This window comes from Manis pentadactyla, chromosome 1 (genome assembly GCF_030020395.1).
Source record: "Manis pentadactyla isolate mManPen7 chromosome 1, mManPen7.hap1, whole genome shotgun sequence".
Lineage (NCBI taxonomy): Eukaryota > Metazoa > Chordata > Mammalia > Pholidota > Manidae > Manis > Manis pentadactyla.
This window is the reverse complement of record NC_080019.1, coordinates 75,039,996-75,055,939: the sequence shown is the minus strand read 5'-3', so window position 1 is coordinate 75,055,939 and position 15,944 is coordinate 75,039,996. Positions and strand designations below refer to the sequence as shown.

The 15,944-nt window shown below is 37.3% G+C and overlaps 2 protein-coding genes across 21 annotated transcripts in view; one reads left to right on the top strand and one right to left on the bottom strand.

Moving 5' to 3' along the window:
- Nucleotides 1–10,746, top strand: part of ESYT3 (extended synaptotagmin 3) — a 58,049-nt gene extending 47,303 nt beyond the window's left edge. For 13 of the 16 annotated variants that reach the window (XM_057498739.1, XM_036904259.2, XM_036904258.2 and 10 more), the window contains 3 exons: nucleotides 8,639–8,744; nucleotides 9,854–9,903; nucleotides 10,248–10,746. In XM_057498739.1, coding sequence (XP_057354722.1) covers nucleotides 8,639–8,744; nucleotides 9,854–9,903; nucleotides 10,248–10,284 — 193 coding nt within the window. In that variant the 3' untranslated portion in view covers nucleotides 10,285–10,746. The other 3 variants (XR_005028593.2, XR_008996548.1, XM_036904265.2) reach the window with 3 other exon arrangements.
- The window catches only part of CEP70 (centrosomal protein 70), a 159,856-nt gene that overhangs the window by 4,368 nt on the left and 139,544 nt on the right, over nucleotides 1–15,944 (bottom strand). The window lies entirely within an intron of this gene.

Here is a 15,944-nt window from a genome sequence, read left to right as displayed (position 1 = left end):
TAAAAGTCCACATTGCATTGGGTTTTGATGATTAGTGGGGCTGGGCATCAAGGACAGTTGGAACACTCTGGGAGGCTGAGACTCCAGCTACCTGTGGAGGACAAACACACCACGTTGGTCCTGCTGAGAACCAACACAGCTTATAAGATTTGTGAGCAGCAGGAAGGGTATCAAACAGGCAAGGGCTGGATGAAGCTCTCTCCATAGGAGGAAGGGCAGGAGGATGATACCTCCTCAGCCCTCCTTTGGCCCAACAGGTTGGGCATCCTCAGGAGCCCCAGATGCTCCATCCCCCTTGCTGGTGGCTCAGCCCAAGGCACTTCCCTATGCACCTCTGGCACATGAGCCCACTTGGCCCAGCAGCATCAGACTTTGCTGCCTGGCAGGCAGAGGGAGGCTTTCCCAGCTTTCTCCGGCCAGTCTCAGCCCAGTTGGGCACCTACAGAAGTCACCTCCAAGCACTCCTTCCTCCCCATGGGCAGCCAAACCTGGTGCTGCACACCTTGCCAATGGCAGGAGGGTGCCCATGTGACTTGTTGCAGCACAACTTTCCACCTCCACATGCTTGCAAACCCTCCTGCTGCACAACCACCCCACCCACAATGATTCCAGCAGAAGCCACTGCTCTGATTAGAGAGAGTGTCAGCTGAGGTACACTGCCTGTCACAGCAGACTGATAAACCACTGCAAGCAGAGAGAAAGAAACGGTGGCCTTTCCCATTGCCCACAGACAGCAACTGGAGGCTCCAGAGCAAAGGAAAACCAGGATAGTAAAGAGTCTTGAGCTTCTGGGTACCACAGATGCCACCTTCATAAAGCCATTACTCTCTAAACCAAGAAGCATAGCACATCCATCTAATAAAAGGAAGAAACAGAGAAACCCTGACAAAATGAGGAGGCAGAGGAATATGTTTCAAACAAAACTACAGGATAAAACACCAGAAATAGTGCTAAATGAACAGAGATGACCAATTTCTTCTTGATAAAGATTTCAAAGTAAATGTCATAAATATGCTCACGGATATGCAGAAAAGTATTGATGATCTCAGGGAGGACCTTCAACAAAGAGTAACTGAAATGAAATATACAATGGAGGGAATAATAGACTGCTGCAAGTAGAGGGGTCAATCAATTAAATGGAAATTAGAACAAGAACACAACAAACCAGAAAAACCAAAAAAAATTTCTAGGAATGAAAGAATGATAAGACAGCTCTGTGACCAATTCAAATGAAACAATATTTGCATGATAGAGGTACCACAAGAAGAAGAAGAGAGACAAAGGGATAGAAAGTCTGAAGAAATAATTGTTGAAAACTTCCCTAACGTAGGGATGGAAATAGACACTCAGGTCATGGAAGTGCAGAGAGCCCCTAACAAAAGAAACCACAGGAAGACAATACCAAGACATATAATAATTAAAGTGAGAGATTAAGAATAATGAGAGAGTACTGAAAGCAGCCAGAAAAAAAAAGATTACTTATAAGGGAAATCCCATTAGGCTATCAGCAGACTTCTCAGCAGAAACTTTACAGGCTAGAAGGGAGTGTCATGAAATATTTAATGTATGGACACAGAACTACCTTCAACCTACAGTCCTCTACCCAACAAGATCATCATTCAAATTTAAAGGACAGATTAAACATTTTCCAGATAAATGAAGGCTCAAAGAATTTATAACCACTAAACCAGCATTATACGATATGTTAAAGGGACTGCTGTAGATGAAAATGCTCCTAAGGCTAAATAAATTTCACTAGTGAAAATAAACCCACAGTAAAGGTAGTAGACCAATTACTTAATAAGCAAGCACAAAATTAAAACCAAAGTGATAAAGCCAACTATACACAAAATCCGTCAAGGGATACACAAAAAGTGCACATTATGACATCTAATACATTTGGTGGAGGAGGAAGTATAAGAAGAAAACAAAGTAATTTTAGATTGTGTTTGAAAAAGAGCAATCAACAACTTAATACAGATTGTTTATACAGTCAGGAGGCTATCCTTGAACTTTATGGTAAGCGTAAACCTAAAGCCTATAATAGACACAAAAATTAAAAAAACAGAAATCCAATCAACACTAAAGAAAACCATCAAATAACAAGACCATAAGAGAGGAAGAAAGGAACAGAGAGGAGTCATAAAAACAACCAGAGAACAATAAAATGGCAATAAGTACATACCTATCAATAATTACTTTAAATGTAAATGGACTGAATGCACTAATCAAAAGACACAGAGTGACATAATGGATAAAGAAACAAGACCCATCTATATGCTGCTGACAAGAGACTCATTTCAGATCCAAAGCCATACACAGACTAAAAGTGAAGGGATGGAAAAAAATATTTCATGTAAATATTAGGGAGAAAAAAGCAGGAGTAGCAATACTTAGACAAAACAGATTCCAAAACAAAGTAACAAGGGACAAGGACATTAGATAATGATAAAAGGGTCAGTCCAAGAAGAGGTTATGACCATTATAGATATCAACCAACACAGGAGCACCTAAACATGTAAAACAAATATTAACAGAATGAAAGGGGGAAAGAGAATGCAACTCATTCATTTTAGGAGACTTTAACATACCACTTACATCAACAGATCAACAAGACAAGGGAACAGAGACTCTGAACAATACATTAGATCATTTAGACTTAGCAGGTACTACAGAACATTCCACCCAAAAGCAACAGGATACACATTTTTCTCAAGTGTACATGGAATGTTCTCCAGAACAGATCACATACTAGGTCACAAAAAGAGCCTCAATAAATTAAAAAAGATTGAAACTGTATCAGGCAACTTCTCAGACCACAATGGTATGAAACTAGAAATTACACAAAACAAAAAAGCCTACAAACATATGGAGGCTAAAACAACATGCTTCTAATCAATGGATCAGTGACCAAATTAAAACAAATCAATCAAAACATGGAGAGAAATGAAAACAAGAATACAACAGTCCAAAATTTGTTGGACGCTGCAAAAGTCATTCTAAGAGGGAAGTACATAGCAATACAGGCCTACCTCAGAAACAAGAACAATCCCAAATAAACAGTCTAAACTGAAAATTAAGTCACCAGTAAAAGAAGAACAAATGAAACCCAAAGTGAGAAGGAGGGACATAGTAAGATCAGAGCAGAAATAAATAAAATAGAAAAGAATAAAACAATAGAAAAAAAATCAATGAAACCAAGAGCTGGTTCTTCGAGAAAATAAATAAAATAAATAACCCCCTAGCCAGACTTACCAAGAAAAAGACAGCACACAAATAAAATCAGAAATGAAAAAGGAATAGTAACAATGAATACCACAGAAATACAAATAATTTTTAAAGAATTCTATGAAAAATTATATGCCAATGAGTTGGACAACCTAGGAGAAATGGACAAATTCCTAGAAAAATATGATTTTCTAAGAGAACCCAGGAAAGCAGAAAATCTGAACAGATCAATTACCAGCAATGAAATTCAATTGGTAATCAAAAAGTTCCCAACAAACAAAATCCCAGCACTAGATGGCTTCACAGCTAAATCCTAACAGACATTTAAGGAAGAGCTAATACCCTCATCCTTCTTAAAGTATTCCAAAAAGTAGAAGAGGAGGGAATACTTCCAAACTCATTCTGTGAGACCAGCATCACTCTAATGCCAAAACTAGACAAAGACACCACAAAAATATTATAGACCAATAACCCTGGTGAACACAGATGCAAAAATCCTCAATAAAATATTAGCAAATTGAATTAAAAAATAAACCAAAAGGATCATCCATCATGACCCAGTGAGATTTATTCCAGGGATGCAAGGATGGTACAGTTTTTGTAAATTAATATCATACACCATATTAACAAAAAGAAAGATAAAACCACATGATCTCAATAGATGTTGAAAAAGCACTTGACAAAATTCAACATCCATTCATGATAAAAACTCTGAGCAAAGTGGGTATCAGAGGGTACCACCTCAACATAATAAATGCCATATCTGACAAACCCACAGATAATATCACACTTAATGGTGAAAAGCTGAAAGCTTCTCCTCTAAGACTGGGAACAAGACAAGGATGTCCACTCTCACCACTTTTATTCAACAAAGTACTAGAGGTCCTACCCACAGCAATCAAACAAGACAAAGAGATAAAAGGCATCCAAATCGGTAAGGAAGAAGTTAAACTGTCACTATTTGCAGATGACATGATTGCAGGATGCAAAATTAATACACAGAAATCTGTTGCATTCTACGTATTAACAACAAACTAGCAGAAAGAAAAATCAGGAAAACAGTTCCATTTATAATTGCATCAAAAAGAAAAAAATACCTAGGAATAAACCTAACCAAGGAGGTGAAAGGCCTGTACTCTGAAAATTCTAAGACACTCATGAGAAAAATGAAAGACACAAGTAAATGAAAACTATCCCATGCTCATGGATAGGAAGAATTAATATTGTCAAAATGGCCATCCTGCCTAAAGCAATTTGCAGATTCAGTGCAATCCCTATTAAAATATCAACAGCATTTTTCAACAAGCTAGAATAAATTCTAAAATTCATATGGAACCACAGAAGACCCCAAATAGCAAAAGAAATCATAATAAAGAAGAACAAAGCTGGGGATATTATGCTTCCTGACTTCAAGCTATTCTACAAAGCTATAGTAATTAAAACAGTATGGTACTGGCACAGAACAGACACATAAATCAAGGGAACAGAATTGATAACCCAGATATAAACCCATGTATACATGCTCAGTTAATATTTGGGAAAGGAGCTGTGAATATACAATGGAGAAAAGATAGCCTCTTCAATAACTGGTGTTGGGAAAACTGGAGAGCTACATGCAGGAGAATGAAACTGGATTGCTGTCTAACTGCAAACACAAAAGTAAACTTGAAATGGATCAAAGACCTAAATGTAAGATGTGAAACCATAAAACTCTCAGAGAAAACATAAGCAAAAATCTCTTGAACATAAGTATGAGCAGTTTTTTCCTGGACACATCTCCTCAGGCAAGAGAAACAAAATAAAAACTGAATAAGAGAGACTACATCAAACTAAAAAGCTTCTATACAGCAAAGGACACCATCAGCAGAACAAAAGGCTACCTACAGTATGGGAGAATATATTTATAACTGACTCATCTGATAAGGGTTTAACATACAAAATGTACAAAGAGCTCATACATGTCAACACCAAAAAAAACCCAAATAATGTCATTAAAAAACAGGTGGAGGATGCAAACAGACATTTCTCCAAAGAAGAAATACAAATGGCCAACAGGCTAATCACCAGGGAAATGCAAATCAAAACCACAAGGAGATATCCTCTCACACCAGTCAGCATGGCCACCATCCAAAAAGACAAGAAATAACAAGTGCTGGTGAGGATGTGGAGAAATGGAAACCCTCATACATTGTTGGTGATACACTGACAGTTTAAATATAAATTGGTATAACTACTGTAGAAAGCAGTATGGAGGTTCCTCAAGAAAGTAGAAATAGAAATACTATTCCACCCAGTAATTCCATTTCTAGGAATTTACCTGAAGAAATCAAAATTCCTGATTCGATATATGCACCCCTATGTTTTCATCACATTATTTTCAATAGTCAAGATACAGAAGCAACCTAAGTGCCCATCAATAGATGAATGGCCACTAAAAAAATCCTGCCATTTGTGACAACATGGATGGATCTAGAGGGCATTATGCTCAGTGAAATAAGCCAGGTGAAGAAAGACATATGCCATATGATTTCACTTATTTGTGGAATATAAAAACAAGGCAAAACAGAATGAACACAACAGCAGTAGATTATGATAGACACCGAGAAGTCACTGGTGGTTACCATCAGGGAGAGTTGGGATGGGTAGGTGAGGGGGATAATGAGGCACAGAAATTCTCAATCATAAGTTGTCATGGGGACAGTAATACAGCATAGAAAATACAGTCAATGATTCTGTAATATCTTTCTATGCTGACTGAATATAACCACACTAATGGGGGTAAGGATCTAATAATATGGGTAACTGCTGAACCACTGTATTGTAATATTTAAAACCAATATGAGATTGTATATCAATGATACATCAATTTTTAAAAAGTTAAAAAAAAAAAGGAAAGAGGGCAATCCCATTTACAACTGTACCAAAGAGAAAAAAATACCCAGGTATAAATTTAACCAAGGTGGTGAAAGATCTGTATATTTGAAGCTATAAGACATTAATGAAAGAAACTCAAGAAGACACAGATAATAAATGGGGAGATATACCATGCTTATGTATTGGAAGAATTAATATTGTTGTTACCCAAAGCAATCTACAGACTCAGTGCAATCCCTATCAAAATTCTAATGGCACTTTTCACAGAAGTAGAAGAAATAATCGTATAATTTGTATAGAACCATGAAAAATCCAAGGCAACCTTGAGAAAGAAGATCAAAGTGGAGGCATCACACTTCCTGATTTCAAACTTTATTACAAAGCTATAGAAATCCAATATTGACATAAAAAATAGACACAAAGATCAATGGAACAGAAGAGCCCAGAAATAAACCCACACATATATGTATATGGTCAATTTATTTACAACAATGGTCAATTAATTTATGACAATTTACATAATGGGGAAAGGAGCCTCTTTGGTAAATAATGTTGGAAAAAATGGACAGCCACATGCAAAAGGATGAAACTGAACCACATCTTACACCACACACAAAAATTAACTCAAAGTGGATTAAAGACTTGATCATCAGATATGAAACCATAGAAATCCTAAAAGAAAACATGAGCAGTAAGTTCCTTGACATTGGTCTTGGCAATGATTTTTGGATTTGACACCAAAAGCAAAAACAAACACAAACAAGTAGGACTCCATCAAACTAAAAAACTTCGGCACAGCACAGGAAACCATCAACAAATCAAAAAGGCAACCTAATGAATGGCTGCAAATATTTGCAAATCAGGTATCTGGATAAGGGGTTAATGCCAAAATATGTAACAAACTCATACAACTCAATAGCAAAAACAAAAAAAGATTAAAAAATAGGCAGAGGATCTGAATAGTTTCCAAAGACATCATAAAGGTGGCCAACAGGTACAACAAAAGGTGCTCAACATCACTAGTCATCAAGGAAATGCAAATCAAAACCACAACAAGGTATCATTTAACACCTGTTACAATAGCTAGTATCAAAAAGAAATAGTATTGGGGAAGATATGGAGAAAAAGGAACCCTATCTGTTGGTGGAAATGTACACTGGTACAGCCACTATGGAAAACTACAAGGAGGTTCCTCAAAAAACTAAAAATAGAAATAACATGATACAGCAATTCCATTTCTGGGTATTTATCTGAAGAAAATGAAAACACTAATTTGAAAAGATATTACACATCCCACACCCATATTCTCTGCAGCATTACTTAAAATAGCCAAGACATGGAAACAACCTAAATGTCCACTGCTGGATGAATGAATAAAGAAAATATTGCATATACATACACACACACACACACACACACACACACACTAGAGTAGCATTTGGCCATACACATACATACATACACACACCAAAACAGTATTATTTGGCTATAAAAAGGAAAGAAATCTTGCCATTTGCAACAAAATGGATGGATTGTGAGGTTATTATGCTAAGTGAAATAAATAAGACAGAAAAAGATAATTACCATATGATCTCACTTATATGTGAAATCTAAACCAACCAAACAAGAAACAATACCAAGCTCGTGGATTTACAGAACAGATTGGTGGTTGCCTGATGCATGGGTATCGGTGGGGGGTGTGTGTGTGAAGTGGATGAAGGGGGTCAAAAGGTACAAATTTCCACTTGTAAAATGAAAAAATCATGGGAATATAATGTACAGAATGGTGACTAGCTAATACAGTATTACATATTTGAAAGTTAGGAGGGTGGATCTTGAAAATTCTCATTACAAACAAATTTTGTGACTGTATGGTGATTAACTGGACTTACTGTGTTCATCATTTTGCAAAATATATAAATATCAAATCATTATGTGTGTACCTGAAACTAATAATGTTTTGCCACTTACACCTCGATAAAAACAGATTAAAAAAAAACAACCTAGAAGAACCTAGAACGCCTCTTATGTGTACATGTCAAAGCTCGTATACTAAGATTCCTCTGCCTTACTTCACAGGCATAAGAGGGAAGAAGCCACCATTTTCCACGCAACTCTAACAAACCTAACTATTCAGTATCCTAGCCCTTACCTGGTCAGAAGAAACAACTAGAAAGGGGTTGAGGTGTTCCTACGGGCAGGCACTGTTCGCAGTGAGAAGGGGCAGCTGAAAGAGTGACAGCCAGGGTAGAGTCAAAGAAGGTAGCTAGCAAACTCTGAAGCATGTAGTCTGAGGCATTTCTCAGGCAAACAGCCTCTTGACACTTCCAGGGTTGGTGAATAACATGGGACAAGCAATTCTCTGTAATAGTGAAGCACTGAAATCTGTCTGCTATGAACCAATACTGTTCTAGATGCTTCTTTCAATAGTTTATATTCTGTTTTAAAAGTAGGAAAATGGATAAAACACTGTAGATTTTCAATAAAAACGATTTAAATATATAAATCTCATTTCCTGACTTTTTGCTTCTTAAAGATTTGAATTTTTTGCTCCCATGGAAGAAGTAAAGAAGAGGTCACTAGATGTTGCAGTGAAAAACAATAGGCCACTTGGCTCACACAGAAGAAAGGAGCTAGGAAAAGTAAGTACAAGAGGGACTCTCAGTACTCTGTCCCTCCTGGTACTTTAACTAGAGTTCACTGGTGGAACAAACCCTTGCAGAAATTTTTTTTTTACACTTCAAATATATACAATTTTTATTTGTCAAAAAATGTTTTTTTAAGGTATCATTGATATACACTCTTATGAAGGTTTCACAAGAAAAACAATGTGGTTATTACATTGACCCTTATTATCAAGTCCCCCCCATACCCCATTGCAGTCACTGCCCATCAGTGTAGTAAGATGCCAGAGTCACTATTTGTCTTCTCTGAGTTCCACTGTCTTCCCCATGACCCCACACACACCATGTCTTGCAGAAATTCTTACAGGATCATCTGTCTGTTACCAGAACTGAGTTCAAGGACGTCATTTTTGTTTTGTGCGTATGTCTTTTTTTAATATTCTTAAAACTAAAGAACATAGATGTATAAGTTAACAGGATAAACCCTATTTTAACAAACTCGAAAATCTATCCAAATTCATCATTGTACAAATACCTTAACATCTACTATGGTACAAATACCTTAACATCTACTATGGTATTAAGTATTGTTTTGATAAATACAGTAAGTCTGAAGCCTGGATCTCATCATGTCAAGATTTTTGTCGTGATGGGATTTTACTTAAAGCAGAAGTAGAGAAAATATAATCCTCAGGAGTATGACAAGGAGAGACAAAAAAGAATGACATTTGTACAATACTTTGTAGTTGATGTATTTTAATAAACACCTTCTTATACTCACTTTTTAAAAGCCTACTTCTATGAAGTAGGTGATATAATTTTTACAGTTGAGAAAACTATGTTGTCTTAAAATTATGCATCAGTTAATGAGAAAGGTAAGCTGTTCTCTCTCTATAACATTCATAACTAAATTATTGCAATTTAACTCCAAAGAGTGATTCAGAAAACACTGATTTCAGTGTCTTTCCTGTCCTTCTGGGGAGGTTCCATGCTGCAAGCCAAAGGAAAAATGTCCCTGCTCAAAACCCCAAAACCCAAAGAAGACCTTTTTATGATCAATTCTGTTCCAATAAGTTTCCATTTAATGCAGCTGCTTGGAAACAAACTGATTGTTTGTGATTGTTTAGGTACTGATTGACTTATCAAAAGAAGATCTGATTAAGGGTTTCTCACAATGGTAAGTGACTCCTTTATTTTTTATCATGTTAATCTGCCACTCAAGACACTGTCCCAGTGTCTCCATATTCTCTCTCCAAAGTTGTTCTTCCCTTTTCAGTACATTTCAGCTCCTTTGGTTATCAAGGAGGGAGACAGATTATCATCTTTACTTAAGGCTTTACTGCCTGGAGGTCACATCTAAAGCACCTCTGTAGGTTCTAGCCTTAATCCTGATGAGCCATCTTAGAGAGGTGGGTTCCCCTTGTCCCACAGACTCCTGGCAGCTGGCCTAGGCCACTTGTCCTGATGCTGGCACAACACACATTCACTACTAACACAAGTCCAAACCCAACTGTCTTACAGGTATGAGCTGACTCCAGATGGACAGCCCAGAAATTGAAGATGAGCACTATTATCACCTGTATATTAAAATGTGTACATATGTATATTCTGTAATTTAAATCATAATAGCCATTTGAAGATAAATACATACATTTTTTGTGTGAAATTTAACTGTGACTGGATAATATTAGAAAGAGGTAAACATGTAAAAACAAAACTACTTTCTCTTGGTTGGATAATTGTTCAAATCCAAAAATAAATGGGGTATTCATGCCTAATAAATTAACAGAACCTCAGTGGTGATTTTTAACTTTGGCAGGTAATTACAGACCATCTGACTTAAGACGTGCCTGAATGTGTGCTCAAATCCTACTCACCCTTAAAGGCCTGTCTCAAACCCAGCTCCTCCATTAAGCCAGTCAACACTGAGATGGCCTCTCCACATCCAACTACAGCATATACTATCAATACTGTGCATTTTTCATTTTAATGATTCTCTACCTTGTCATATTTAATTTTTTTTTTTTTTGAGGTGGGTCTCTCATTTTTTTTTTTTTGTAGATAATTATTTTTTTATTGAAGGGTAGTTGACACACAGTATTACATTACATTAGTTTCAGGTGTACAACATAGTGATTCAACATTTATATACATGACAATTCTAGGTACCAGATATCACCATACCAAGCTGTTACAATATCTTGACTATATTAATTACATCCCGGTTACTTATTTATTTTACAATTGGAAGTGTGTATTTTTTGTGTGTGTGTGAGGGCATCTCTCATATTTATTGATCAAATGGTTGTTAACAACAATAAAATTCTGTATAGGGGAGTCAATGCTCAATGCACAATCCACCCCAAGCCTAATTTTCATCAGTCTCCAATCTTCTGAGGCATAACAAACAAGTTCTTACATGGAGAACAAATTCTTACATAGTGAATAAGTTCTTACATGGTGAACAGTACAAGGGCAGCCATCACAGAAACCTTCGGTTTTGCTCATGCATTATGAACTATAAACAGTTCAAATATGAATACTCATTTGATTTTTATACTTGATTTATATGTGGATACCACATTTCTCTCTTTATTATTCTTATTTTTAATAAAATGCTGAAGTGGTAGGTAGATACAAGTAAAGGTAGAAAACAGAGTTTAGTGTTGTAAGAGAGCAAATGTAGATGATCAAGTGTGTGCCTGTAGACTATGTGTTAATCCAAGCTAGACAAGGGCAATAAAACATCCACGTATGCAGAAGATTTCTCTCAGAACGGGGGGGGTGAGGTTCTAAGCCTCACCTCTGTTGATCCCCAATTTCTCACCTGATGACCCCCCTGCGACTGTGCCTGTCTTAGGTTGTTCCTCCCTTGAGGAATCTTACCCGTCTCTGGCTAACCAGTCATCTTCCGGGGCCATACAGGGAAATGTAAGGTTAGTAAGTGAGAGAGAAGCCTTATTGTTTGAAAAGGTTAGCTTTTTACTTCTTTGCATATTTATGCCCTGTGACTTCTATGCCCAGCATTTGTCTTGACGTATCTTTACCACTTGGAAGAATTATGATACCAAGTAAATTCGATATGAGGCACGAATTCTGTTTAAGGGTTGTAATTAGGAAGGAAGAAGAAAAGCTATAGAAGTAGCAGGCAGAAGAAAACATGGGAAGATTGATTATTTCTTTGACATATCTTCTTGTAGAGTAACTTCAGCATGGATAGGTTTTAAACTACTACTTAAATTGCGCACACACATTAACATAATAGGAGTATAGTTACATAACCAAAGCATATCTGTAGTTACCAGCCATCTCCAGTGAAACCCAAGAAAACCAGTTAGGCACCTTAGGCATTTGTGAAAACTTATCTATGATATGGTGGATATTGTCCAACTGAACTTGAACAGTCTGAGAGAAATCAGACAAATTAAAACAACCCATTCCTGGGGCATGTTCACATCCCTTATGTTCTTTTAACAGTAAATAGTCTGTAGTTGTAAGATTTTGGAGCGCTACAATTTGCACTTCTCCAAATTCTTGGTTGAGTTCCAACAGTATAGATCCAGTCCAATTTGTTGTTTTACTGTATGCACAGGCCAGCTTAGATATCTCCTTCCTCATTCCCATGGCAAGTCCAGGAACTGGTGGGATGAGTGCATCTACCCCTGTAGCAGTGCATGGATTTTTGTTGGGGTTTTTTGATGATCATCTTCTGGCATGAGTCTTCCAGAGAATGCTGATGTTGGAAGTTCTTTTTCATATCGTATCTTAGTTGATTTTCGGGGTAGCCAAATTAGGCTTTGATCTTCTGTATAGACACAAACAGACCCTTTGCCTACACTTATATATGCCCTTTATACCCTTGTGTAGAACTCATTGGAGGTTACCACATAGGAACTGCCCTTTTTTTTTGGTATCACTAATCTACACTTACATGACGAATATTATGTTTACTAGGCTCTCCCCTATACCAGGTCTCCCCTATAAACCCCTTTACAGTCACTGTCCATCAGCATAGCAAAATGTTGTAGAATCACTACTTGCCTTCTCTGTGTTGTACAGCCCTCCCTTTTCTCCTACCCCCCCATGCATGTTAATCTTAATACCCCCCTACTTCTCCCCCCCCTTATCCCTCCCTACCCACCCATCCTCCCCAGTCCCTTTCCCTTTGGTACCTGTTAGTCCATTCTTGAGTTCTGTGATTCTGGTGCTGTTTTGTTCCTTCAGTTTTTCCTTTGTTCTTATATTCCACAGATAAGTGAAATCATTTGGTATTTCTCTTTCTCCACTTGGCTTGTTTCACTGAGCATAATACCCTCCAGCTCCATCCATGTTGCTGCAAATGATTGGATTTGCCCTTTTCTTATGGCTGAGTAGTATTCCATTGTGTATATGTACCACATCTTCTTTATCCATTCATCTATCGATGGACATTTAGGTTGCTTCCAATTCTTGGCTATTGTAAATAGTGCTGCAATAAACATAGGGGTGCATCTGTCTTTCTCAAACTTGATTGCTGCGTTCTTAGGGTAAATTCCTAGGAGTGGAATTCCTGGGTCAAATGGTAAGTCTGTTTTGAGCATTTTGATGTACCTCCATACTGCTTTCCACAATGGTTGAACTAACTTACATTCCCACCAGCAGTGTAGGAGGGTTCCCCTTTCTCCACAGCCTCGCCAACATTTGTTGTTGTTTGTCTTTTGGATGGCAGCCATCCTTACTGCTGTGTGGTGATACCTCATTGTAGTTTTAATTTGCATTTCTCTGATAATTAGCGATGTGGAGCATCTTTTCATGTGTCTGTTGGCCATCTGTATTTCTTTTTTGGAGAACTGTCTGTTCAGTTCCTCTGCCCATTTTTTAATTGGGTTATTTGTTTTTCGTTTGTTGAGGCGTGTGAGCTCTTTATATATTCTGGATGTCAAGCCTTTATCGGATGTGTCATTTTCAAATATATTCTCCCATACTGTATGGTTCCTTTTTGTTCTATTGATGGTGTCTTTTGCTGTACAGAAGCTTTTCAGCTTAATATAGTCCCACTTACTCATTTTTGCTGTTGTTTCCCTTGCCCGGGGAGATATGTTCATGAAGAGGTCACTCATGTTTATGTCTAAGAGGTTTGTGCCTATGTTTTCTTCCAAGAGTTTAATGGTTTCATGGCTTACATTCAGGTCTTTGATCCATTTTGAGTTTACTTTTGTATATGGGGTTAGACAATGGTCCAGTTTCATTCTCCTACATGTAGCTGTCCAGTTTTGCCAGCACCACCTGTTGAAGAGACTGTCATTTCGCCATTGTATGTCCATGGCTCCTTTATCAAATATTAATTGACCATATATGTCTGGGTTAATGTCTGGATTCTCTAGTCTGTTCCATTGGTCTGTGGTTCTGCTCTTGTGCCAGTACCAAATTGTCTTGATTACTATGGCTTTATAATAGAGCTTGAAGTTGGGTAGTGAGATCCCCCCTACTTTATTCTTCTTTCTCAGGATTGCTTTGGCTATTCGAGGTCTTTGGTGTTTCCATATGAATTTTTGAATTATTTGTTCCAGTTCATTGAAGAATGTTGCTGGTAGTTTCATAGGGATTGCATCAAATCTGTATATTGCTTTGGGCAGGATGGCCATTTTGACGATATTAATTCTTCCTAGCCACGAGCATGGGATGAGTTTCCATCTGTTAGTGTCCCCTTTAATTTCTCTTAAGAGTGACTTGTAGTTTTCAGAGAATAAGTCTTTCACTTCTTTGGTTAGGTTTATTCCTAGGTATTTTATTTTTTTTGATGCAATTGTGAATGGAGTTGTTTTCCTGATTTCTCTTTCTGCTGGTTCATTGTTAGTATATAGGAAAGCCACAGATTTCTGTGTGTTGATTTTGTATCCTGCAACTTTGCTGTATTCCGATATCAGTTCTAGTAGTTTTGGGGTGGAGTCTTTAGGGTTTTTTATGTACAGTATCATGTCATCTGCAAACAGTGACAGTTTAACTTCTTCTTTACCAATCTGGATTCCTTGTATTTCTTTATTTTGTCTGATTGCCGTGGCTAGGACCTCCAGTACTATGTTAAATAACAGTGGAGAGAGTGGGCATCCCTGTCTAGTTCCCGATCTCAGAGGAAATGCTTTCAGCTTCTCACTGTTCAATATAATGTTGGCTGTGGGTTTATCATAGATGGCCTTTATTATGTTGAGGTACTTGCCCTCTATTCCCATTTTGCTGAGAGTTTTTAACATGAATGGATGTTGAACTTTGTCAAATGCTTTTTCAGCATCTATGGAGATGATCATGTGGTTTTTGTCTTTCTTTTTGTTGATGTGGTGGATGTTGTTGATGGACTTTCGAATGTTGTACCATCCTTGCATCCCTGGGATGAATCCCACTTGGTCATGGTGTATGATCCTTTTGATGTATTTTTGAATTCGGTTTGCTAATATTTTGTTGAGTATTTTTGCATCTACGTTCATCAGGGATATTGGTCTGTAGTTTTCTTTTTTGGTGGGCTCTTTGCCTGGTTTTGGTATTAGGGTGATGTTAGCTTCATAGAATGAGTTTGGGAGTATCCCCTCCTCCTCTATTTTTTGGAAAACTTTAAGAAGAATGGGTATATTGTCTTCCCTGTATGTCTGATAAAATTCCGAGGTAAATCCATCTGGCCCGGGGGTTTTGTTCTTTGGTAGTTTTTTGATTACCTCTTCAATTTCGTTGCTGGTAATTGGTCTGTTTAGATTTTCTGTTTCTTCCTGGGTCAATCTTGGAAGGTTGTATTTTTCTAGGAAGTTGTCCATTTCTCCTAGGTTTCCCAGCTTGTTAGCATATAGGTTTTCATAGTATTCTCCAATAATTCTTTGCATTTCCGTGGGGTCCGTCGTGATTTTTCCTTTCTCATTTCTGATACTGTTGATTTGTGTTGACTCTCTTTTCTTCTTAATAAGTCTGGCTAGAGGCTTATCTATTTTGTTTATTTTCTCGAAGAACCAGCTCTTGGTTTCATTGATTTTTGCTATTGTTTTATTCTTCTCAATTTTATTTATTTCTTCTCTGGTCTTTATTATGTCCCTCCTTCTGCTGACCTTAGGCCTCATCTGTTCTTCTTTTTCCAATTTCGATAATTGTGACATTAGACCATTCATTTGGGATTGCTCTTCCTTTTTTAAATATGCTTGGATTGCTATATACTTTCCTCTTAAGACTGCTTTTGCTGCGTCCCACAGAAGTTGGGGC